Source organism: Sebastes umbrosus, chromosome 13, assembly GCF_015220745.1.
Source record: "Sebastes umbrosus isolate fSebUmb1 chromosome 13, fSebUmb1.pri, whole genome shotgun sequence".
In the NCBI taxonomy this organism is placed as follows: Eukaryota; Metazoa; Chordata; class Actinopteri; order Perciformes; family Sebastidae; genus Sebastes; species Sebastes umbrosus.
The window spans coordinates 14,335,407-14,361,845 of NC_051281.1; the positions used below are offsets into that span (position 1 = coordinate 14,335,407).

The following is a 26,439-nucleotide window of genomic DNA, read 5'->3' on the forward strand; positions in this document are numbered from 1 at the left end:
CTCAAACTGCAGGTGTTTGTTTTAAATGACAGGCAGCGTACTGACAGGGACGTTAGAGAGATTGTGAGGTTGGTATCTCAAAGTAACGTGCTTTGTATGACTTGATCGGTTGTGACATTGTGAGTTTGATATTAAGATTTTTGAGCTTTCTGATTAACAGTTGATTGATACTTTCAGTGATCATTAATATCTTAATATATATAATAATAATAATCTTTCTTTAATCATCCTCTCACAGGGATGCATATTGACATATTTTCTCCTTTCTTCTTCAGTGTTTACCTTGTAATACCCAAATGTTGGATGTAGAATTTTACAAAAAGCTAGCATGTCAAACTTTATGTCTTCAACCTTTCCATTTGAAATCCAAAATGAGCCAGATTTTGGGTTTAACCTGGACAGGCCTCGGCAGTATCTCAATATCATCCTCCATGTTGGCTTTCCCTTTGCGTCCATTAATTTGATGCACATGTGCAAACTCTGTCACTAAGGAATCCTTAAATTTCAGCTACATGGCTGTATTTCACCACGCTTTTAACTAGGTTCTGACCCTCTTGGTTGGTTAGTCGACTAATCAGTCGCTTTGGTCTCAGTCGACCAAGATTTCTTTAGTTGATTTGTCGTTTTTCATGCTGAATGACTTCTTTCCAAACACATCTCTGGTAAGCACAAGATTAAAAGTGGTGCTTTTGTGTGGTTCTTTATGGAGAAACTCAGTTTTAGAGATCTGTCGATTAATCAACTAATCAATTAGTCGACAAATGTATGACTGTTAGTCAATTAAGAATTTCTTTGGTCGAGGACAGCCCTTCTTTTAACATGGTGAAATATAGTCATAGCTGAAAATATGTCCAGTAACTTTTGTCATAGCCATATAAAAATACTCTAATAAAAAACAGCTGTTTGTAACTGGATCATTTTTGTGGGGTGAAAAGATATATAGTTGAGGATCCTGCCAACACAACTAGACGTGAATAACACTGAAATGGGTAGGGGGTCATATTAATAATCATGAAGTGTTCATTAATATGCTATCAGACAGAGCGAGGTGCATGTATGACAGTAAATGTAAAAGCCATCATTCTTTCCGAATCCATCCCAACAAACCTAAAGAATTACCCTTTTTATGAAGAAGCAGTCAGCTAAGCTAGATTTATATAATTCATAGCTTTGTGATTGATCGTCTGTGGCTGTAATCAGTCTTAATAGAAGGTGCTGAGTGAGCTCCGTTATTCACCTCAGAGACACCTTTTGCATTGTGAGAGTCAGGACGCTGCCAACAGCACGACATTTATTATGCTAATTTTCCTTTTTCAATTTTTCCCGTTCGGATGATCTCTGTATTTCAGTCATACATAACGTCTAAACATCTGATGTGCTCAGCAGTGGGGAAATGTTTGACACAGCAAATGGAGTGTTGATATAACTGCAGCATTGATTAAACACATTTTTTTTACTGAACTGTTAAATGAGGTTAACTAATGAACATGCCAATCCATGATCAAATTCTTTCATTCAACTTTGTCAATGAGCTTAGTGCATAAAATCTCCTGTTACATTTGTCTTGTGCCACATCTGCTACACAAGGACTGAGTTTATTGCATTGACTTCACCAGAGACGTACAGAGCATTGTGCTGTAATTCCGTCTTGGGAAGCTGCTGTAGTTGTCGTGTTTGCGTTGTAATTGTATGCAGAAAGGCATTAGGGTGTTAAATGTATTCGTCTAACAATGTGCGACGGGATGAAGCACGTCTGTCTAGCACAAACTCTGATTCTATTTCAGGGATTTATATGCAATCAGAATAATTTATGTCCTCTTCTGTCACAACGCATTACTGGCGGTGACACGTTGGAAACAGCTGATGGGACTTCAGTCGAGCCTCTCTGCTCCCCATTAGTGGAGGATGTTGTCACGAGGAAATGATGCACGGGGTGAATGATCACCGTAGGAAGTTGCTCATGGAAAGTTGTGTTTTTTTACTGGTGCACAGTGCAAACAAACATGGATTATTTGCAGCCATCTTCCCCCCATGTCCTCATTGAGTAAACATATATTGGAAGATAAAGTGCAGCTCAGGGAGTGTGCATACAGCGTGTAGCATTAGTCTGCATGTTGAGTGGGCTGTATAATGACGGTGTTTCCTGCTCTTACTCAGCATGCCCTGCCCTGTGGATACACATGCTCAGATAGGCCCCCGGTTATTGCAACATTTAGTCGGGGTGAGGTACAAGGTGTGAGGTAGGCATGGGTGCAGCTTCTGATTGATTTCTTTTGCATGTCCGCTTTGATACTGGTCGCACTATCGTCTCCGCGCCGCATACCCTCGTACTTCTCACCGTGTTCAATCCTACATCAACAGAAGGACAGGTATGTGTCTATTTAAAGGAGGCGACATCATTCTCTGTAGATGATTGATAGAGTGATCGTGTTTACATGTGAGACTGTTTCTGCACTGCAAAAGGAGACATTCCTTTGCTGCTGGGTGTGTCAATATGAGCAAAGCTTGTTTAGCTGTTGAGAGCAGCAGAAAGTGAAACATCTAGGGATCTAATAATAACTTTTTGTGTTTTTTTTGCTGCTGGCAAATCCATCATGCGCTTGCCGAGAATTCGTCATCCACCTCAAGAGAATTTTCCCACATGTGGCACCTACTAAGAAGTCACAGTATGTGGACACTAAGGAGTGGACTGTCTCTGAGGTGAAGGTTAATAAGTGACGTGCCGTATATGTGCAGGACCGTAAATTTGTGTTACCCACGTCCTCAAATCAGCTCGGACTGAGCAATTACTCTGTCGGGGCTTCAGTCAGCACTTCCTAACCACGTGTCCAGCCTAATAGTAGTAGTGCAGTAGGGGATTTCAGAAATTGTTTCAAAATTCAGTGCTGTAAAAAAACATAATGCTGCTGTCGTGAATGCTTTTTGAGCGGTTGTTAAAGTGTTTTTCTGCCTCTGTCTTCATTCTGGGGATTTGTTGAGGCTGAAATTTGTTCATCTTGGTGAATTCTGATAAATTATATTGGACCACAAATGTTAGTTTTATTCGAGGAAGTCGATACACTGTGTGAAAGAAGCAATTAAGCATTGTGGGTCTTTGGGGCACGTCAACGTAGCGGTTGAGAGATTAGTGGCGGGACTGTATTTCTCCCCATAAAGCTTTCACATGCTACATAATGCTGCTAGGTCACCATGGGGCAACCATGTGCCACAGGGGTCTGAGAGCATGTGGGTTTTCATTAAAAATACACCAGATGATTTCACTGATCAGTTCCTCCCGCACAAGTTGTGTTAATCAGTGAATATCTAATTTGGTGATTGGATGAAAACCTGCACAATCACAGCCCTCTGTGCCTCACGGTTGCCCTCCTCATTTCAGCTAACAGATTCCATTCATGAACGATGATGAATGATCTCGCAAAATCTCTCACGATCAAACGTGAACAAACATGGCGGACGACAGGCAGGAAGAATTAGCAGTGTTTGTTTTTGCACTACTTTGTACTGGAAATTCATGAAGAGAAAAGAAAAAATATGATTGAAATCATTGAGACACATTAAATAAACACTTGTGTTCTTGCCACAAATGAACAAGTTGGTCCTCTATTTCTGAGGTTAGCCGCGGCCGCCATGATGGCGTTGGTTGTCCTTCCTTCTTCAGTGAGATTGGTCGTTCTTTCCCACGTGATTGCATCATCGGCTGTCCTTTCCCGGTTCCTCACACACAACTGGATATCCGATCATAAATATTGAACATGATTAATATTTAATTTAATACTTATTTGAAATCAGAGCGGCCAGGATGGACTTCCGAGCTGATCGGGGATGTAAAAAACACTCATAACATATCTCACACCACAGGAACATCTGGAAAGACAATCTTTAGATCCATCAAAAAATCTGGGCTTTGCTGCCGATTGTCGGGAGGGGGGGAATCGGGCCTAAAATCGGCTTGATTGTGGTGTAGTGTGTACCCAGCATTAGATTTATGTACAGCATATCAAGCATGCACTCTGTTTGACCACCGTGTTTGTTTCAGACATCCTCCTTAGAGGTCTAATGGGATGCTTGATACATGGTAAAATATTTATTAGCTCACTGTACACAATGTAGCTCTTATGTCTGGGTATGTTTGTGATTCCACTTCAGAGATTGCCATGTTTGTTTGGCTCTGTATGCGGAACTCAAAACGAGTTTCAAGAAGAAGGTGATTTCACTTCTTTTGTCGCCAAAATGAGGTGCAGTAGATGGGAGAGATGGAGCCTGCCTGTATATTAAGCAGCTCTCGGCTCTGTTTGAGCTGTAGATTTCCCGGAACCCTTTTTTAGCTCAGCAAGGCGGAGCAATCAGCATTTGAACTGCTGCTTCTCCGAGACTCCCTGCAATTGAAATTCAGGCTAATTTATAATTATTTCTCAGCTCATCTCCATTTGTCTGTGTTAAATGTCTGTGACCCGTTGTCACTCAGCCTCCTGAAGACAAATCTTCTTCCCGCTGAATGACAGATACAAAGATCTTTTGACTTAGAGGGAAACTGCATGTGTTCAGGTTAGGGCTGTCAATGAATATTCTTTAAAAAAAACAAAAACAACAGACATTCGAATATGAAAATTAATATTCGATTGTGAAGGAAAAATAAAGAAGCAGCAGCACTACTGCGGCTGTCTGCCTCGTTCTCGACTGGGCTGCTGCACTGAACGCACCTCATGACGGTAGTCGCACAACGTGACTCCTTAATTGAAAATGAAATGTAATGTTAGGTCAAGCTGAACAAGGAATAACTCAACAGCAACCGTAAAGCTTTGTTTATGCTCGCGCGAGGCACCGTGGTGCGGACCTCCGCAGATGGCATGATGAGCACACACAAAGGCGTTTATGCTCAACACAAAAAAAATTCAGAGGTGCACGACAAGGCGGCGAAAGCTTGCGGAGCCTTCGTGTTTTACGCACAATACATGATGATGTCATTTTTGGCTTGCACCCCCTTGCGCTGGGGACACTACGGCGAGTATAAACTCGGCTTAAGGATGGCAGAGAACTTGGCCGCAGAGAGTGACACTGTGTCGTAACAGCAAACGTTACGTTACATCGAAAAAACACATAACTATCAACTGTGTGCTTAAGATCAGACTGGAGACGTAACCACTTAAAAGATGGGTGATACTCGCTATCTTCCTACATTTTTACTTTTTAAACAGGAAACATGTTTTGTATTGTGATATTTCCTGTTAATGACATACAGTATAGTCAACAGCGGGTAGGAAACTTTCAAGCTACAAAAGTTCAACTTAAAACTGTGTGTGTTGCTGGACATGGTGTTGTGGGCATAATGCGCAAAAGCTTTAATAGTTTGAACCTATGTGTATTTTGAGGACGAATATTCAAACGTCATTTTTGGCCAATTTTGACAGTCCTAGTTTAGGTGACGGAAGTTTGTCTCTTCTTGAAGTTAAAATGGGAAATGAAGGAATACATCAGTCTGTGCATTTATTGTGCACTTTAGTCACTGGTTGCTGTCTGATTTTTGTAGTAACCTAATTTCTTCATTGTCATGTAAGCAAGGAGAAACCTGATATCTCAGTGTTTAACCAGGTTTCCAACAATGTTTTCATAAGAGCGCATGACAAACACTACACACAGGTAGCATCAACGTGACAGCAGTGCAGCGGCATGAAAGGAAAGCTGATTACTCATTGTGGTGCATCCTTGAGTCCAAAATAATCAAATCGAAAGTCAGACTAAGACAGAAACTGAAATAAATAAGTTTGGTTTTAACTGTTTAAATGCAGAATATTTGTAAAATTCAGATACATGAACACCGTCAGTGTGTGTGTCCCACTATAGAGCCCGACCTCTCACCGCACCATCAATCCAAACGCTCTGACCAGCAAAGAAAACAATTCTTCAGAATGATAAATCACTGATACACTTAAATATGCAGTCTTGGCTCACAATATGCCCTTGGAGAAATGTGCTTACTGACCAGCTGCATGTAAACACAGCAGTTACAATAATCGTGTTATTACAGTGCATGTTTACTTGTTCTCCGGTTTCTTGCTTTAACCTGATTTCTCACCAGTAACCTGGTTTCCAGTGTGTGCATGTAAACGTCGCCCGTGTGACGGCTGATATTATATTATATTTGCTGCTGCAGTGCTCCTTGGGGAAGGTGACACGAGGCACAGGTGGCTTTCAGAGGGAACAGAGAACTGATGAATTCATGTCTGTGGAGGAAATTGATGCAAGACGGACGGCAGTATTTGAATCTGGGACAGAAGACATGCTCTTTCATTAAAAATTGGTCAGATTTTAAAACACACTGTTGCACCATATAGCTTCCTTTTCCTTCCTTGAAGCACAAACTACATTTAATCTGGGAGTCACGGAAAGAGGGATTGTGTAAGAAGCTCCGAGGAGTGGCCGGCGGCATCTGAGGTCAGTAGATCAGATCATGTGATCCGACGAGTCAGGGTGGGGTCAGGCTAAGACTTTTTCTTGGCAGACTTCGAGACATTGAGGATTATGATACTCTAAAGGGGAGATTTAGCTTTGCCTAGAAAGAGTTCCCTGTAAGAGAGATGCTTATTATTGCACGTTGAATAGTCAGACAACTCTGTCACTGTTTGAAATAATCAGGTTTGTTTTGTCATTAGCTCATGCTGTCGTATACAGAGTGCTTCCTTTCCGCTTAGTCAAGGGAAATAACCATAATGCTAATAATTAGACACCGAATGACCGGAATGAGGTCATCTTTACTCTGTGGGAACTACGCAGTACTGTCCTCAGGCATTAACCTAATGACAGCCCTGAAAGCTGCACAGATTGGGCTTCTCACCTACCTCTCAGTCTTGTACTTGCTCTTCAAGCTGTCTAAGGGCTCGACATACCAAAGTTTTTGACCGCCAGGCATCTCGACGAGGTTAATATGGAGGGAAACACAAAGAGAAATGTTGAAGAACCAGTCAGCCGTGTGCCAATAGGACTGTGGTAGGTTGGCAGGCAGCAGCGTCGTTGTCTTCACTCCCGTCTCGGAGGAGCTGCTGAGCACTCCAAGCTAAGCAGAGTGAAGTCATTCTGGACCAGATATAATGGTGAATTTCAGAGGTAGGCTCGGATACATATTGCAGTTTCTCTTTGCTAAATGGTGCCTTTCAATAGGGGGTTTCCTTCCTTTTTGTGTGTTGTTTTTTCTGTGGTTCTGTTTCCTACAGTCTGCTTAGTGTGCACTTTCCTACATGAAAGTTTAGACTGCTGAGAAATATTCATTTGGACAGATTATATACAAGCCGTGGGGAAATTTCTTTCTTTTGACAGGCAGTTCTTTGATGGAAAGCATGTTTTATCAAATAGTGAAGGGTTACAGAAAGGTCAAGCGCGCGTGATAAGGTCCGTTTTATACTTCATCTCGGGTGATTTACATGACAATTACCATAACCAGCTTCCATAGCCGCACACCTCTCTTTGTCCTTCTGTGAGAAGTTACCGAGAGAGAAAAGCAGAAAGGATTTTGCCCTCCCCGACCGGGTTGGCAACTTCTGTCAGCTTAAAATGTGCACTCAGTCTGTCCCGTCGGTGTTGTTGTTCTCTGTGTTTGTGCAGCAGAAGTCAGGGAGGAGGAGTTTTGTCAAATTCAAACAGCTTTTTTTCCCCGATTCCTGTCGCTGTGTTTTCTGGGAAATCGAGAGCCATGTCCTTGATTCAAAGGCTGCAGCGGCGGTGGGAGGGAGGCAGGGACGGCGTGTTGCAACACTATGAATGAACAGGATAGGAATTTGGGAGACTGACAGGGGAATACATGGAATATCCTGTGTGGACTCACATACTTAAGAGTAGTAAAACCTTATCGGTCATTTAACACCCAGGGCTGGCACATGATCCGGCTCAGCTCAGACACCTTGAAATGTTCACGCTGCCTTGGTGACAGACTCCCAGAATACCTCAGGGTCGCATTTCGGCCAAACGTCTGGGGGACCTCCCACGTACTTCACACCCCCCCCCTTTCCAATGCCTCATCCCTGGCCAAAAACTTTTATGTTCCCACTGTAAACAACCCAACCAGCTCACACAGACTGTCTGTCAGCCTCAGCTAAATGATTCCTTACTCGTCTGTGTGTGTCTGTGCAGGCAGATTGAAGTCGGTGAGTGCTTTTACATGACCCTTTTACCCTTTAAAATGATGTCTGTTGGCACAAAATTGACTAACTCGGTAAAGCCACTGTATATCAATTCTTCCAGTCACCCTGAGGCTACCACTAAGGACTAGGAGTACTATAATAGACACTTCCGTGGAGGTAGAGATCAGCTGCTTGCGGCAGAGCTATTTTTTAAATTACCGTATGGTTATTTAATGGTGGTTTTAGCAGCTAATATTCCTCTACATATTCACATGTTAAGACGGCATGTATCACCTACAGTGCTTCCTCTGTGGTTTAGTAAAGCGCAGCATGCAGGTCAAGATATATGTGTAGGAACCAAGGGCTGGAATATGTCTTTATGTTTGTATCTTGGGGATGACAGCAGCAGTGGATCTCTAAGGCAGTAAAAGTCACAGTAAAATCCCTGTTTCCCTAAAGTCACATACCTCCTGTGTTATTAGACCCCTTGCTTTTGTCTACTGCTGCAGCCCTGAGCTGTGAGGCAGCAGCTATCGCAGCCTTTAGCTGCCCTGTCTGGCTCAACAGGCTCCTTCTAGTAAATATGGATCCACCTTGAGCGGCGCTCCCTAGACACTCTCCCTGTCAACAGATATAATGAGACCATAACTATTCGTTCTACTTTCTCATTTCAATCCGGGACTAGAGGCCAGAGAGAGCGGAGGAGACAGGAACATCTTATCTCTTCCGACTTGTTTTTATTTTATTCAAAGGCCTGCCCTCGCTCATCTTCTTCAGCCCTCTCCACTGCATCTTATACGCAAACATGTATAACATCCACCTGTGCACACACATGCTCGGTATTTCAGGGCAGCTTTTTTGCATTTCTAGGATTTGATTTTCCATTGTTTTTTTGGCTGCACTCGAGTCGTTGGCCGTCGCTCTGTTTGTGTTGTATCTTTTTATGTGACTGTATTACATACACCAGATCATCATTTTAACTCGTGTGTTGTCTCAAGGCCATATGGCATTGATTTGCACTGTCACAGACGTGAAACATGGACAGTCTTTTTCTCTTTGGGCCATATGGCATGTGTGGGTGTGTGTTTGTGTATTACTGGTGGCGGCGTGTGACCATTGACAGTCACTTCTCTGCAGCATCACTCGCCTGCCTGTGTCTATTGGGGGAGCGGTTGACTCAAGTGTGTATTTTCGAGTGGAATGTGTTTGCACACGCGTTGCACACGCATGCAGATAGTATGTGTGAACAAGATTGTGTGTGTGTGTGTTTTTTTAAGCCTGTGGTGACCATATCATGTGTGTGTGTGTCCGTCCGCGCAGGAGGAATGCCAGCTCCTGAGCAGAGCCCAGTGACGGAGGAGGGGCTTCTGCTGACCATCCGCAACAGTTCAACTGGCCGCAACATGGAGGCTGACAGCACCGCCAACAACATCCTGGCCTCCGTCAAAGAACAGGTTAGTGTGTTTCTTCGGCTCACGAGCCCACTGATTCATGTCACATCTCTCATGAGCTCATGCTTTTATGAACCATTTATGTACAGTGATATTTATAGAACGCTAAATTGTCTGGTGACTCACACATTGTACTAAGAAGAAGTCCACTGGGCGAAGTATGTGGACATTTTTTTTTTCCTGTGCACACCCTGTTGTCACTGTAATCATGCAACTAAACCTCTGTGTGTCCAAAATATAAAGTTGTCTTTTCTCTGCGTGTGAGCTGATGAAAAAGATTTACGCAAATTATATATACTATTGTAATTGATTGACAGTCCTAGTTGAAAGCAGAGCTGTGGTTGGAGTGGACTTTGTGTTTCATCTTTTGTCTTGAGGTGGAATAAGTTTGACTTGGAGCTATTGGTTTTTTAGTGCCTGCAGTCTTGCATCAATGGACATGCAATGCAGGAAGATCATCTCTAGCAGGGTTTGTGAGCCTGTGGAGGGACATGCCCTCTGACTCACTCCCTCTCTGTGATTCATACACATGCACACTCTCCTTTCCTCTCTGGCTTCAGTCCAGCCCTCCATATTCCTGGGAATCCAGCACAGGCAGGGCAAACTGGGCTAAAGAGATTTTGCTCTTTATTAATGATGTTAATTCCCCTCTGTGACATCTCACATACCTCTTTTTTCTCCCCTGAATGACACTTTAGTTGAGCTACAGTTTGACCCGAGAACACATTTCATTTCTAATAGCCCACGGACGTCCCATTTAAGCTCGCTGCGGGGAAAGTGGGTATTGTTTACATGAGTAAGGAAGGAAGGAAGGAAGGAGGGAGCACCTGTCGATGTCACTTCCTTCCCTAGAGTATTCCTCAGCGACTCGTCCGGTTAGAGCAGATATGCAAGCAGGCAGACAGGAAGAGCGAGTAGCCTGCCTGAGCCGTTGCTTTTAGAGAGAGCCAGGCTGTAGACATGCCTCAGAGGGAATTCCTGCTAAAGAGTCGAGACTGTAAAATGATCGTTCTCCTCAGTATTTAACAGAGTTGGAGAGGCGAATCAGAGGGTGAGTGAGAGTGAAAAGATGGAGGAGGTCAGAGACTAGGCTCGTGTGAGTGTGTTTTTTCCCTTCTGTGCTTCCCCGTGATTGTCAAGAGGCAGACCTTCGAGGGATCCCGCTGGCGATGTAAACATGCAAGGCTGCTGTGCTGTAGCTGTGGTTGCGGGTAGGGCTGGGGCTTAGCATGACTGGGTGTTTGGTAAGTGTTGGCTCTACTATCTTTTGTTTTCTGTCCTTTTTCCTGCCTGATTTCCGTCCCTTTCACTTGTCTTGTTCACTCCTTTCCCTTCCTTCATTTTTCTTCGTCGCTCACTCTCTCTTCCCAAACTTCTTTTTCTGTCACTGCTGTAGTTACAGCTGCACGGGCTGTGCCAAGATGCCCAAACAAGGACAGATTCACCAACATATTATGATTGCATTCTCCTTGTAGTCTCCCCTCTGTCTTTCCTGCTGACTACTAACAAGCTCCAGTCATTAATTTGAGGCTTTGGTTCTGTCGTGCTGCAGTTGCTGCTGATTAGAGTCCTGTCTTTGCTCTGTGCCTCTTTAATAGCACTGATCCACCATCAGGATGACACATCCATAATGGTTTATTACAGACCCCATTTAAGTGTTTAAATGTCAATGTTTTTCTTGCTGCACTGCACAACTTGCTTTGAAGAACCACACATGCTATTTTTCAAGCCCGACTCAACCGCAAACCCTAAAACTGTATTGTACTTTGAAATGAAGTGTACATATCTCCCCTCTTCAGTATTTTTTTAATCTTATTCAAATTTCATTTAACCGAAGGGGTTGTTTCGAGGATTATCTCAGACCTAGTTTTTTTTATCTGTTTCATCTTAAGTGTAATTGAGGCAGTGGGAGGCGGTAGCTCTCATCCAGACAGTCTTTTCCACGACGCCCTTGTGTGCCTTGTCAATGTATTTTGCTTTTTTGCTTTTTATTATTCCAAAAAAAAACAAAGATGTCTGTGGTATTTATTAGAATAATAAGAAAACAAAGGGGGGAAATCAATACTCAATAGTTCCATAAAAGAATCCTCTAACAAAATATCATTTGCAGCACACACATTGTGTAGTTTTTTGTTTATCACTGATATTAATATTTTCTCATTAAAGAGGATCTATTATGCTTTTGTGCTTTTTCCCTTTCCTTTAGTGTATAATATAGTTTTTTGTGCATGTAGAAGGTCTGCAAAGTTACAAAGTCCACGCCAAAGGGAGTCACTCTCCCCCACAGAAACACTGCTCCTGAACTGCCTGAAACGCTTTGTTTGAAGTCCCGCCTTTTCTTCCGTAACGTGGTGATGTCACCAAGTAACACATTTGCATTATACCTGCCTAACGGCTCATTTGGCACGCCCTCAAACAAAGCTATTTAGAGTGGAGCTGGAGCGGAGTATGAGGAGTTGGGTTTGATTGACCAATCACAACAGTGGGCCAGCTGACCAATCAGAGCAGACTGGGAGGGGTGAGTGTTTCTGACCGAGGGTGAAAAGAGGTGCTGCAGCACAGCCGGTATGACAAAAATATAGCATTTTTTGAACATTAATGTATGTAAACATGTTGTAGTAGAAACCCAAAATACAAGTATGCACCTGAAAATGAGCATAATAGGTCCTCTTTAAATTGAAGAACTCTGGCAGTGCAGTCATTAGCTCATTTGCATTTTATCCCCATTTTTCTCTTCACTTTCTGTTAACATCAACTGAGCGAGGAGAGGACCCTGTTTATTGTAAATTAGAGTAGGAAACAAGAGCTTCTTGAAGCATGGAAACATACAATCTGATTTAAAAATATGTTTACAATGACTTGTTTTTTCTTTAAAAATCAATGCCTTTTGCAAAACTCTGTTCTCCAAGAAATGGCTCTGAATGTTTTCAGTTATAAACCAGTAACGTGAGTTATTAAATGTCTTCTTATTTTCTAATAATTTGATATACTGTAAGAATGGTGTTTCATCCCTCCAGTTAAGTGTGAAATATTTATGCCAAGGAACACTGCAGCTGTTGCGGAGGCTCACGGTAGCACAGCACCTTACAATAGACACATTAGTTTAATTTGTCATCTATCTGTCACCTTATTTGTAAAGAGCTGACAGTGACAGACTAATGTTATTAAGCATAAATAGCAACCGAGTTGACGTCTCAGCTAACATTTTGCTGTTAAAATGATGCTGGAAATATACAAATTACAAGTTGCGTGTCCATAAGTGATACAATCAGTGAGGTTAATCTGTAAAATAAAGTTTTTATGCTCTCCAAATTCCCAAGATGTGATTTATAGAGCGCATGAAAAGCTTGTCAATGACGAAGGTGATTATCTTTAATTAGAATAGAGTACCCCATATGAATCGCAGTCACAATGTGACAGGTAGACATACTGTACAGGGACCGGCTTGCTGTAAAAAACACTGCAAGAGCAAAGATTTAATTTTAAACATTTATTTTGACATAACATTTTCAGTGTACATTGGAGTTTAATTACAGTAATTTACGCTCCTCTCCTTCAGTGATTGCAGATGCAGTGCAGTCTAATAAAGCAAAACAGGTACTAATGAAGCAGCGTTTAATGTAGTATTACGGCAAAACATTCAGCTTCCACTGGTGGAACCTAGACCCGTTGTGGTATTGAATAAATATTACAATCATCAGCATCACTATTGGTATTGGCTGAAAAAAACTGATGAGAGAAAGTAAACACAGTTTGAACTTCTCTGCCAAGCAATCTTTTTTTTCAATCAAGAACTATTTCAGGCTCGTTTCATGTGAACAACTAAGCACAACACTATAAATGTCTTCCAGGAGAGACTGTATCTGATAATGTGTGTCATTATCTCCATATTAAAACGATTATCGTACCTCCCCCCCTCGCTACGACGGCAGGCTTTTCACCCCACCTTCGAGTGTGGTCGTTCGGAACAACTATAAACACTTTTGCACGTCATATGAACTACGTCATATGAACTAGTTCTTTTCAACCCGGCCATTGTTGTGTTGGAAACAGCTGCTGAAGAACTCTTCAAGCTGAATACTACTGCATCTTATATTCGTTTTAGTCCTTTAGCTCATGCTTGTATCCAGTGTGCCTTACAAGGAGCGAAGGTACAGGTTCAGTGTAGCGTTCGCCGAGTGTGTTGATGGCCATATTCAATCAAGTAGCTATTAACCACTTGGCCATCAGCCGTTAACAACTGTTTGATGAATTAAATGGTTGACCGCATTTTGTCTGAGCTAACACTGCGTGTGTGTTTACATGCATATAAAGACTGCCACGTCACTGCCTGATTAGGAGAGCTCTCTACAACGCTTGAGTATATTCAGTGTGAAGAACCCACGTTTACAATGTCAAATACTTTTACATTTGACATTTCCTTTTCTGTCTGGTTCGAGTACTTTGCAACAGCAGAAACACACAATGATTTGCATCTGTTGAAATGAGCAAAGGTCATAGATAGGATGTTGACAGGTATGAAATGTAGTAAAAACATGCAGGTGTGGAAGGGCTTTAGAATATGTCTTACAGACCGACCTGCAAGGTAATTGGCTTGAAATTAGTTTTTCACAGAGATAATGTGACTGGTCTACACAGTATGTTTCTGCCCAAATAATATGCAAATTTCAAGCTTGTTTCCAACGTTTTGGTTAAACAAGATGCAAATGAAAATGTGATTCCAACAACTGCTGTTATGTAAATATTGGGAAGAGAGTGCCACAAGATTACATCATCAAAAGGCCATTTATTAGGAGTGGGGGAAAAGAATCAAGCATAAGCACAGCATAGTATCGCAATATTGTATCGATACACGGACGTCAAGTTTCAATCTTTTTTTGCATAAACTATTAACCTCTTAACAATCCGACACCATTCTGTCTTTCAGAGGTTGTAGCGCTCAGTTTTAAAGGTAGAGTGAGGATACTGGTATCATATGAAACTAGAACACCTAAGGATCATGTCATGTTAGCTTGTTGGGAAGAACGCTAAATAACGCTCCAAAGTTATGCAACATTTTGGCAAAGAAAAGCTGGGGTTGCCATTTTCAAAGGGGTCTCTTGACCTCTGACCTCAAGATATGTGAATGAAAATTCTATCTTATTATATAAAACAAATGTTGTCAAAAGTGCATAATTTGCAGTTGAAAAAAGGAAATAAATCGCAATATATCTTATCGCAATACACATTCATGCGTATCGCAAAATGTTTAGAAGCACAATAACATTATATTGTGGTAATATCGTATCATGGGTCCCTATGGTAATTCCCACCCCTACCATTTATGACGACTGAGATATACTCAAACAAAAACAAACTTTGAAACACATCTTAAAGCCAGGTTGGGAAGCCAAGTGATATATACAGTATATATTTTTTTTCATAGCTTCCTTTAAATGTACGGCACATGTAAGTCTCTTTGGAAATAAATTATTATTGCGAAGAGAATTTATTTGTTAAAGCATTTTTGGCATTTCCATTCAGGTGATGCACAAATTTAAATGCACATACAGTAGCATATGGATGAAATCTTTCATAGGCTGTAGATGTTGGAGTATCTTGGCAGTTGCACACAGCACCATATTCAAGCCTGCCTTTTGAGAACAGATTCGATTTTGAAACAAGTATACAGGAGCCCTCAGGTTGGTTAGTAAGGGAGCCTGTGGCACCCACTGAGAGGACATCAATGAGTGTGAGGTCAGGTCTCTCAAGAGCATCTCAGTGATCACTCAGCCCTCATCTCTGCTCCCTACCGCATCTCCCAGGAGAGGAAACGCTGCATCAAATTTGACATCATCCTCAACGAGCTCTCCTTAATGTACAAACACGTCGACAACGGCTTCTCAGTATTCCTATTTTAGTTATGTTTGTGTTACAGCATCAGTGGGCTGTAGGGGAGTGGAAAGAGTGGGAGGGATGGTAGGTGATGACAAGGCTTGTGCCTTCCCGACAGCTTGCACATTGTTGGCGTTAGAGAGTAAACTTTGCTATGTATAGTTGGTATATTAAAGGTTATTAACCTAAGCCTTGAAATGTAAAGGCTTATAGCAGAAACGCTGCACATTTGCAGCCATAAAGGACTCAATATATATAGTAGTAAAACAGTTTTAACCTGGAAAAACAGCTGGCTAATGTCCAGTATCAACAACACAGACAGGTGTCATCCAGAGTGATGAAAGGAGTTCTGTTTTTGTTGTCGACATTCATCAGCCAAGTGTATGTATTATAAAAAAAGTTCAATGTCCCTTTTAAATTCAGTGCCTTTTATTTGGCGGGTACTTTTGATGAGAGCTTCAGACAGCGGCAGAGGAGGGAGTTTATTCAGCGGTTTATGCTTTTTGTGTTGTGGAGAGTTTTTTCCCTCAAACATAAACGTGATTCTGTGGTCAAATTAGTCCTTACGATCTAAAGGGATGTTGAGCAAACCTTTCTAGCATCAAGATTTTCTTGCCCTTGGCAACGCTGTGTTTTGGTGTGCTCCTCTTCCTCCCCCATCACGAGGCTTTGCTCTCAGAGTAATGCTGTTATTAGCTGTGCCTGGACATGCCTATATGTACCACACAACCGGCAAAAAGGGCCTCTTTAGGCACGCCGCACTACGGTGCTTCAACACACCGCCTCCCAGAAAACACCACAGTGGAATTTTCCCACTTTGACGGAGTCCATTACACATGAAAAATCTGTCTGCCTCCTGCTTCTCCCTGGCAAACTGGAGTTGCACCCTGTGACCCCGTTTTCATACGAATCAGGCACGGGCGGACTCTTTGCTAAGCCCATGAGCTGACCTTGCTTTGAGTGCTACAACCTCTTCAAGGCTTGATGAGCTGGCTGAAATATTACCCAGAGTCGAGATAACCGATGCAAGCCTCCCATCACGTTTTAATGAAGCTAAAGTCATCTTTGTCTAAGTGACCCAGCTTAAGGAGTTAATAGTGGGGGTCGGGGGCAAAGCTTCAACGCAGTGTTTTTGCCATTTATGCAATTCCACGCCATAAGCACAGCAGAAAGGTTGAATTCCCTCTGCAGGCGATAGTGTCTCTTCCACCTCCATAGCCGAAATAAGGACTCTAATTACAATCGACTAGTGATTTTCTCCACTCCTCGGGGTCTTATCTGCCTTCCTCACCCTAGCGCTGCCGCCGCTGTGACACAGGCAAGGAGAAATCTAGAGGTATAAGCATTCTGGCCTCGATTATAGTCATAAAAATGGAAGCCTGGCTCCGAGCAATTACCCCATGGGGGAGCAGAACAAGAACGAGAGGGAGACCGATTCAGACGGGGAGGGATCCAGGTGAAGGAGAGTGCTCAGATATACAGAGGAAAAAGACAAAACGCTCCGATAGAGAGGGAGGGCGCAGAGGGTGGTGAGTGAAGGGAAAAGGACAAAAGTGTGAGCATGACGGAGAGCGGCAGAGTCAGAGAGGCTGTCACCTGTGAATGGTTCTCTAAAACGCGGTGGCAGCAGGCTGTCAATGCAGAGGAAAACAGAATAGAGGGAAAAGAGGAAGAGGAGATAATGTGACATGATGTCAAAGGAGCGGTGTGTGTGTGTGCGTCTGGCCTGGCACAGTGCTGTCGTTTTGAACCCAGCCCTGGGAGATCTCCCCCCCAACTAGCCTGTTAATACTCATCACCGTCACTGTCATCATCATCATCATTATCACTATAATCAACAGCGCACACAGAGGACCCAGTCACTGGGGAGCAGGAGTTGCACTCAGGAAGGTGGAAGCACTGTAAACGCTGTTGGGCTGTCCTTGGAAATGGCGTACGTCCACTGAGGAAGTTTGGGAAGTTCACCAGGTGAATCACCAATGAGGTTTATGGCTCATCCTCTGCCCAAACATCTCTCAGATGAGTTTCTCTAAATGACTGATCCTGAGGTAATCTCCCAAGTCACTGCAGTCTTTGTTCACTACAGCAACCTCCAGATTGACAGTCCCTAGATTGCTTACTCTCCTCATTGTGGCCCAGAGCAATGTTCTTTTTTTGTCTGACACAACGCTATTGATCTCTCGGTGGAATTGTGCGTTCACAGGTCTACATGAATTGCACTGGCTGTGTGATTGCACCGCTGCAGCATTTTGTGTTTTTGTTCCAGTGGAGGAGATACAGATTGCCTTTTGTGAGTTACTCTCATTTACTGGCTGCCACTATGACTTGGCATTATTATCAACAGTGTCACATAAGAGCTTTTGTTGAGGTTCAACAGCTTGTAACGGCACAAAACAACAGCAGGTGTAGTACAAAAGTTAGATCAAAAAGCCTGGTTGGATGAAAGGAAAAAATACTGGATTTTAAAATGTAGGGAATTTGCATGTGTTAGTTCTGTTTTTGAAGCCAGGCTTTTGCTAAAAGCTAAAAGCACCATTGATAAGATGATGCTGGTAGATTAGAGGCTCAGTCTGTGTGTGACAGGCATGACCTGCACGATAATAAGGTGCCACATTTGAATTTGAAGCCAGGTTTAATATAGAAGTTGTCTTTTTTGAAGGAGAAATTGTGTCCACTGCTACACAGAACTTTAAAACTATTATAAAGGATGCCACATTTTGCTTGTTCCACTTGAACTAGTAATGTTGCATAAATTGTGCTTTTAAACTGTAATTATGTGCGTCATGCTGTGAATGCTAATGAGGCAGAAATGCAAAGGCATTTACTTTGATGATTTAAGTGTGGGGGGGAAGAACACCCATCAGCCTTTGCATTTAGCCTTATTTCCAACCTTCTGTTTGCTCCAAACCACCTGTGCCAGTCACACTTCACCAACAAGGGCTACAATAAAATTCAGTAACTCTTAGAAGACTTGTAAATGAGCCAAGACTGCTAAAGTGGATGAACAAATGAATGGGGGAAACAACTAATTTCAAGTTTATTGTTGGATCTGTTCAACACTGACACGATGTTTTTTTTCACTCTCCCACTCTTAGAGTCTGTCCTCCATGTCTTTGTTATTGACAGTCTTTGTTTTGTTGTCATCTCTTGTGTGGCAAGTGCTGGCTGCCGCACTTGCCAATGCACATGACAGCTCCTTTTAATAGCATCCACCACACAAATGACAGTTTCTATAATGGCATTTTAATTATCAAGCCAAATTGAAACTTCCTTTTCATGTTTAAATATATGGGAAGCAATGTTCTCTGGGGTCTTACTCATCTGTGTCGGCAGCACGTTTCATCTGAAATGCCACCGACGTAAAATTATATATGGAGTGATGTGGTCTGGAGAACAATGTTAAGAGTTAGAGCTTTTTAAAGAGGACCTATTGTGCTAATTTCCAGGTGCATACTTGTATTTCATTTATGTTTATTTCAACCAAACCAAACTCTTCGGACTCCACTCCAGCTCTGCTCTAACTAGCTTTGTTTGAGGGCGTGCCAAACTAGCCGCTATGCAGGTATTATGCAAATGTGTTACTCGGTGACATCACAATGTTACAGAAGAAAAGGCGGGACTTCAAGCGAGGCGTTCTTAGCCAGTTCAGGAGCAGTGTTTCAGTGGGGGAGAGTAACTCCCTTTGGTGAGGACTTTGTAACTTTGCAGACTTTTTACATGCACAAAAAAACGATATAACACACTAAAGGAAAGGGAAAAACCATAACAGGTCCTCTTTGATAGGTCGCAACAATTAACATTTTGACATAATGCATGTCTTCCACTGAGTAATCTGAGTACTCTATATCATGTCTCAATTGTCCTGTTTGTTGATGTCATGCTTTAAGCTCCGTTGGACGTTATGCAAATACAATTGTTTTTGTGATACCACTTGACACCAGTTTATATTAGTTTTTTAGCTTATATTCTATCTATACATGCAGTTTTGGAGATGCTCTGACCCAGTCATCTAGCCATCACAATGTGGCCCTTGTCAAAGTCGCTCACATCCTTACGCTTGCCCATTTTTTCTGCTTCCAACACAAAGTTCAAAGTTCAAAATGTTCACCTGCTGCCAAATATTTCCCACCCACTGCCAGGTGCCATTGTAACAAGATAATCAATGATATTCACTTCACCTCTCAGTGGTCTTAATGTTATGGCTGATCGGTGTATGTACCTGTATGTACAGTATATGACGAATCTAATCTAAGAAAGTTTAAGTTTAAGAATCATAAGCAGCTGAAGTGTACTAACATGGGGGTCACCATGATGTGACCCATGATTGGACATGGAGAGCAAGCAATGAATCTGAGCTGCACCAGAAAACTACATTTTCTATCAATATTTATCCTGCTTCGACCTTAAATTCCATGTCTATATGCAACCGCAGCCAATTTGCTCTCGACAGAAGAACTTAAAGACTAATTTTAGCTGCTGCTCTGCAAGTTTCCTGCTATAAATGCTTGTAATGCCGCATTAGAAATCCTGGCAGAAATATTGTTCTATTGTAAACTTGCTTTTCCATTATCTGAGGGTGAATGATGTTTCACATTTCTGTTTGTGGCCTTTTGTCACATTATCAGCTTATACTGTACAAAAACTCTGGTGCAGCTGTGGGTGCTAAAGCAATTTTCTCCCTCTGATTCACCTACAGCGACGCCTGCAGCTGTACGCTCTCTCACCTCAGCAAGCCACTTTACAGTATTTATTAACTGCCTTTCTATCCAACGTGGTTATTATAATTCTGCTATGGTGGCATGACGCTGCAACCGGCTTCCTCAAACCTTAGTATTTTAACAAGGTGACTTTGTGGCAGTTTTTGTAAGTAATTGCACTGCGTGGTTCCTTCGGGTCTGGTCACACAGACTGTTCTGAGGCCTGTTCTGTTCGCTCACACCTCGGGCCTGCCTTTTCTCTCCCTGCTGCTGCAGAAATCCTTTAACCTCTGCTGTCATTCGCCCACTGCGCAGCAGCGTCGCGCTCTCGTTGGAACGGGTCTGCCACACTGCAGTGAGGATGCAGAGCTGTCAAGCCTCATTGCCACTTAATGAACAAACATATTTCTAGGAGATTCTCATCTTTGGTTAAGAGGAAAAGCCATCTGCACTAGTTATGCAAAAATGGATCTGAACGTCATAAATGAACATGCAGCCCTATCTTTAAAGGCCCAAATCACAGCACCACCGAAACACACTTTACCACAGACTCACATGGGCGGCACTCAAGCTAAACGAGAACTATTAGGGATAAGATCTCTAGTCTTAATTAATAGTGGGATTTGGATTAGGACAGCGATTGCTCTGATGTATTGCGCATAATTATTATTCTGTCACATGAAGGAAGGTGCTGAGTTACCGAGAATATTCAAGCACAATTTCACACATCACTAGCACACCATCACATTATTCTAATTTATCATATGTGGCATGTATGATGTTGTAGGTTCCTTGTTTTACATACAGGAGGTGAAATGATGCATCTGTTCAGTAACCAGCTTGTATGCATGGGGAATTATCTCACGTGACATGGACATGTGTCCAGACATAGCAGTAAGAGAGATGGCATCACAAATCTTGGTATATATTTTGTGAATAATTTGGACAAATTTGAATGGAACTTTGCAACCACACTAGCTACAAATGAATACAGTATTACATGTGTTTGGACAGGCCGTTGTCATACACCGTTCATAGCTATACCAGAGAAAAGTAATGCACTGTAATTTGTATTTCCCACAGTATCAGGAAGTATAATGAGCGACAAACGTCATGTAGGGAGGAGGTCTGGGTGGATGGGCCAGACTTTCGCCCAGGAGACTGGCATTCGTATCCCGTGTGAAACAGGAAGTCTACATTGATTAATTTGTCATGTAACTTCCATACTCAAGTAACGCCACTTCCGTAGTTGTTTTAACCCATACCACGATCTTTTCCTACACCTAACTAAGTAGTTTTGTTGCCTAAACCTAACCAAGTTGTTTCCTGTATGGAGCGAGCAGAAATTGACACATGTTGCTGGACATTTGTAGGAAAACACGAAAAATTAGGAATACGTTTTTTTAAGATGTCATAGAAACTGTTGTATGAGGATACGTTGGTTTGGAATAAACAAACAGACAGCCGTAAGCAAGTAGTGCGATTCGGAACGAGGTGTAGATGTTGAACTCTTTTGTGCACCATAAATTTAAGCTGACCATGCTCATTGTTCTCTATAAGGGAAGGAACTACCCAAATTTAGCAACCATCAGTCGAGTCAACATGCTAAGAAATGTTTTTCTGTTAATTACTTGTAAAGTTGTAGCAGAATGCAATTCCTATATCATAATATTTAATTTTGACTTAATAGAGAAAGGTCATCCTTAATCAATCTTTGCATGCATGCACCCAAATCTGCCCGACAAAGCATCATATATGCATTAAAATGTATTGAATAATGTATTCAAGTTCCCCAGAATTGAAAGTTGTAAGCAGAAATAACACGCCATGGTATAAAGCAGGGTAGACAGATGTTAACATTTTCTATGGTTGTCCAATTCAATGAATTTTTGAGGGAGGGAAACAACAATTCAAGAGTGTGCTGGTTGACCAATTATTGTGTGAAAGATGTTTGAAGCTTGTGTAGTGCAGAGAGACTTTCCAGTGCATCATCACAGACAATCTGTCCTATCTCGGTTGAAGAGCTTGGCTTGATTGGCACGTTTGTGTAAGAGACAGCAGCTTCTCTTTTGGATGGTTTCTACTCAAAAACTCACAAAAAAATCAATCTTTTGGAACATCTGGTCAAAATTAAAAAAAAATATTTTTAAAAGAAGATAAAAAAAGGAACATCCTTAATGGTTATACAGTTGTATTCTTGATTTCTAGATCACTCTTTCTGTGCTAAATTCAAGTATGTGTAAGTCAGTTAATATAGCTGTATGACATTTGGGGTTTCTGTGTGCGTAAGCTCCCTCTCTTATCTATGCTGCACCAGCGTCCATGTGCTGAACCAGCAGCGGGCAGAAGCCACTTCAGGCATTACAGATGGGTCTTGTATTGTCAGCATCCATAAAGATGACAAGGGAGCCTGTATATTGGTAGCGTGGTCTGCTGCCATGTGTCATCTGTTTCTTTAGGGCCCATCTGAGGACACAAGGGGACAGGATCTGATTCAGCTCTGGGACTACAGGCAGATCAGGCCCAACAGGCTCATTGTAATGGCAAATAAAAGCGTTAGAGGCCTTGTTGGTAGAGGAGAGCCGGCCACCCATTGTCTCTGTCCTCCCTTTCCACACTAAGCCTGGTACGGACCAAGGCTGCGCCCACACCCGTTAAATAAGCATAGGCCTTGCTTAACGGTCATTACCTCTGCGCTCAGTCTGACTTGGTGGATCGTTATGCTGAATAGATGTGTCCTGTTCGGTGTAGGGGCCGAGCGTGGAATGAATTACACAGAGCACTGAGTACTCTCCCTCCATGGCTAATATGAGCCCCACTTACAATGTGATCCTTGTCCCTGTTTCATCAGATCAGGGTCCGTTTTGGCACAAGTTAATTATGGATATTATCTATTATGAATTCTATCCATATGCATAATAGTCTTAATGAGTCGTTGAGAATAAGGAAAGTCTATTGAAATGTGTATGCGAGAACAAAAGCTTGAGGTTGTGATAGTAAAGAGGCGCGGCAGTAATCCTCAATGCCACCTGAGAGGCCAGTAAACTCAGCATGATCGAAAGGGTGCATTGTTGTTTCATGGCTGGCTATAGGATCAGATTGAGTGCTTTTCATTATGCTGACGTGTCTCCTCGATTCCTTTCCTCGCCTCCTCTCCTCCTGTCTTAGTCCCACCCACGGGAGATGCAAGCGGAGGAGGCGAGGAAGAGACGCGAGGAGAGAGGAGGCGAGGCAACAGGCGGGGGTTGTCATTTCAAAGCGACAGCCATTAAATATGACATGTGGCACAGCTGCATCATCTGTTCATTGTTATGTTATACTGCTATATTTTATGATCTCTGTCAGATGAGAAGAACAGTTAATGACAACATATATATTTACTTTTAATTTAATTCACAATGTGGCACAATGTCACAAGAATGTACGGATTATATATATTTATATATATTTTATAACCTTTATACAAGAAAAGTACTATACAATAAAGAGTGACACATATTACATATATGATTGAGTAATATATATAATATACACACAAACGCACTCTTGTCTATCTATATAACAACATGAAATACGGCCAATTAGTGCTGAATGTAAGAGAATGTACTTATTGATATAATAATTTGCCGTCAGCAGCTGTTTGCACTTTTTAACATCATGTCACGATTATAGCAGTTGAATTGGGTGTAGCGATGATAAAAAACACAAGTAATATCAAGGTGAAATGTCATTAAGGAATGTGGTTAGACCAGTACCTTACAAGGCACTACACAAATAGTGAAGAGCAAAAAGTTTGATCATCTTAATAACTACAACTTATGAATACAAAAGGAACCGTTACATTTGCATATTCCTGCTATGGTTTGAGATTATTCCAGCTGTGTGCCACATCTCTTTTATGTCACGGGGACTTCTGCAAAGGATACACCGTTGTTTCCACGCTCTCAGCTTCCACCAGAAGCCTCTCCTCACTCCTCGTCTCCTCTAGGTGCATTTAAGGGATTGGAAGATCATCTATGATGGCGGAGGGGGAACGATGTCCTGGTCACAGGAGGAGAGAGGATGCAAGGAAGCATAAGGAAGTTAGCGTAATGAAAAGCACCCAGAGAGTAGGCCACCTGACCCTTTGCCATCCTCCTGCTTCTCAAAAGTATCAGCCATCCTCACCGATGGAAATTGTGCTTCAAAAAAAAAAATTTAAAAAATGCGATGATATAAATAAACATAAAAGTATATAATAAAAATCAATACGACTGACAATGATTCTACAACAGAGAACAGGGCTGCAACTATTTGTCAATGCGATAGAAAAGACCTGGAGGACACAGCTCCATGCAGGAAGCGTTGGATTTCCTCCATGCTTCTCTATAGTAAGAACGCAGCAGGGTTGGGCCGGGCATGCAGGCAAGATGCCCGCCTCGCTACAGCCTTGGAGCTGCTCTGGATATCAGTAGTGACAGAAAGACCTTAGTGCCTTATGGCCGCAACAGATGTCTCTCTCTGCTGTGCTTGATCAAGATCACAGACCATCTAATCAGCCTGATTGAAGGCCAGCCACTCTTTGTGTGAAGTATTAAAAAACGCACGGCTGTTTATTTCTCTTGTGCCTCGCATGTGGCGCCGTGTAATGAGAAGCGCCGCCTTAGATGAAGATGCCGGACTTGACAAGGTGACACACTGCCAAACAAAACAATTGGATTATGAGCTTAAAAAGCAGGAGCAGGAAATCTCCGTCTTCATTTAGATAGTAAACAAAACAGTTTGGCCTGTCTTTTCTTCCCATAAATACCTGCTACATATTCATACATGATACACTAAATCAATAAGCCTTACAAGATGAATTTGATCTTTTAGTTGTACGTATGGATGTTTGTGTGGGGATGAGTGAAAATCCATTTTTATGTCCACGTGTATTCATACTGTATTAGTCCCATTTACACTCTTCTATAAGACAGACAATATCTAGTGGGAGTTAACTGTAATCAAATATTTGAATGTTCAAATGATCTCTCTCTCCTTCCTCTGTTATCTGTATGTGCCCATATGGATTATACCCCTCTCTTGTCACTTTCGCCTTATGTTCTCTCTCTTGCACATCCCTGGCAGAACCGCACACTGGAGTAATTCCAGATTTGTATTAAGTAGACTGTGTTTGAATCATCTCTCTCTCTCGTCTCACCCTCTTGTCACTACTATTCAGTGTCCTCTCTTTCTTATACCTTGAAGGTCTAACGTTAAAGTCTTATCCCATGTTTCCAACCTAAAGTCATCTTATTACCCCAGCCCTGCCCCGTAAATGCATACAAGATACAGGCGTCTTTGTGTGTGTGCAGAAATGGTGTCACAATAGTTCAATCTTTTGACTGTCTCTTGTGGGAAGCAATCCTGCGACTAACGCTGCACACATTGTTCATCACTTGGTAGGGTTCAGTCTTGGGGCTTAGCGAGAACAGTCCATATTGTTTGTGACCTTCAGGCTATGTGTGCATTTCTATGAGGAGTGTGTGCAGGACCACGAGTTCAGCTCTCAAGATTTCTTACTAAAAAAAAAATGATGTTTTATAACAGACAACTTCTTAAAGGAACAGTGTGTAACATTTCGGTGGATCTAATAGAAGAAATTGAATATAATATTCATAACTATGTTTTCATTAGTGTATATTCCCCTGAAACTAAAAGTCATTTTGTTTTTGTTAGCTTAGAATGAGCCATTCATATCTACATAGGGAGCGGGTCCTCTTCAAAGAGTCCACAATGTTGCTCTGCATCTACAGTAGCCCAGAACGGACAAACCAAACATTGGCTTTAGAGAGAGCTTTTTATGTTTTTACATTACCTGTAGGCCACCGTAGTTCTCAGACACGCTTGTGAAACTGCGGTAATGCGAGCCACAGAGTGCAAAACCGTGGTACCACCAGCCGTCGTTTGACTTCCGTTGCTCCTAAAGTAGTGTTATTATGGTATGGATGGCCTCTGAGCGAGGTGAATGGCGTAACCATGGTTTTGCACTCGGCAGCTCACGTTACCGCAGTCTTGGAAGGGGAGGAGTGAGCAGAGGGGTACTCAGTTGGTTGCAATCTGCAACCACACCACTAGATGCCGCCAAATCCTACACACTTTACCTTTAACATGATGCTGTGTCAAAAGCAGCCCATGAATTGAGTCCTTAAGTCTTTCTCTTTCTGTATTTTGATCATTCATATTGAGCCACATCTGTCTCGAGAAAAGGAAGAATGGAAACAGTGGGGATTGTTTGGAATGAAATTGGAATCATGCGACTAAATGACTCAGTCGGGGTTATGTGTC

At 42.2% G+C, this 26,439-nt stretch overlaps 1 protein-coding gene across 11 annotated transcripts in view; it reads left to right on the forward strand.

Annotated features, from left to right (window-relative positions):
- The window catches only part of LOC119499992 (plakophilin-4-like), a 99,200-nt gene that overhangs the window by 11,669 nt on the left and 61,092 nt on the right, over positions 1 to 26,439 (forward strand). For 4 of the 11 annotated variants that reach the window (XM_037789326.1, XM_037789328.1, XM_037789327.1 and 1 more), the window contains exons 1-2: positions 6,966 to 7,101; positions 9,432 to 9,565. In XM_037789326.1, coding sequence (XP_037645254.1) covers positions 7,086 to 7,101; positions 9,432 to 9,565 — 150 coding nt within the window. In that variant the 5' untranslated portion in view covers positions 6,966 to 7,085. Of the gene's footprint in view, positions 1 to 2,218; positions 2,370 to 6,965; positions 7,102 to 8,269; positions 8,289 to 9,431; positions 9,566 to 10,643; positions 10,807 to 26,439 lie in introns of those variants that run through there. The other 7 variants (XM_037789319.1, XM_037789325.1, XM_037789320.1 and 4 more) reach the window with 5 other exon arrangements.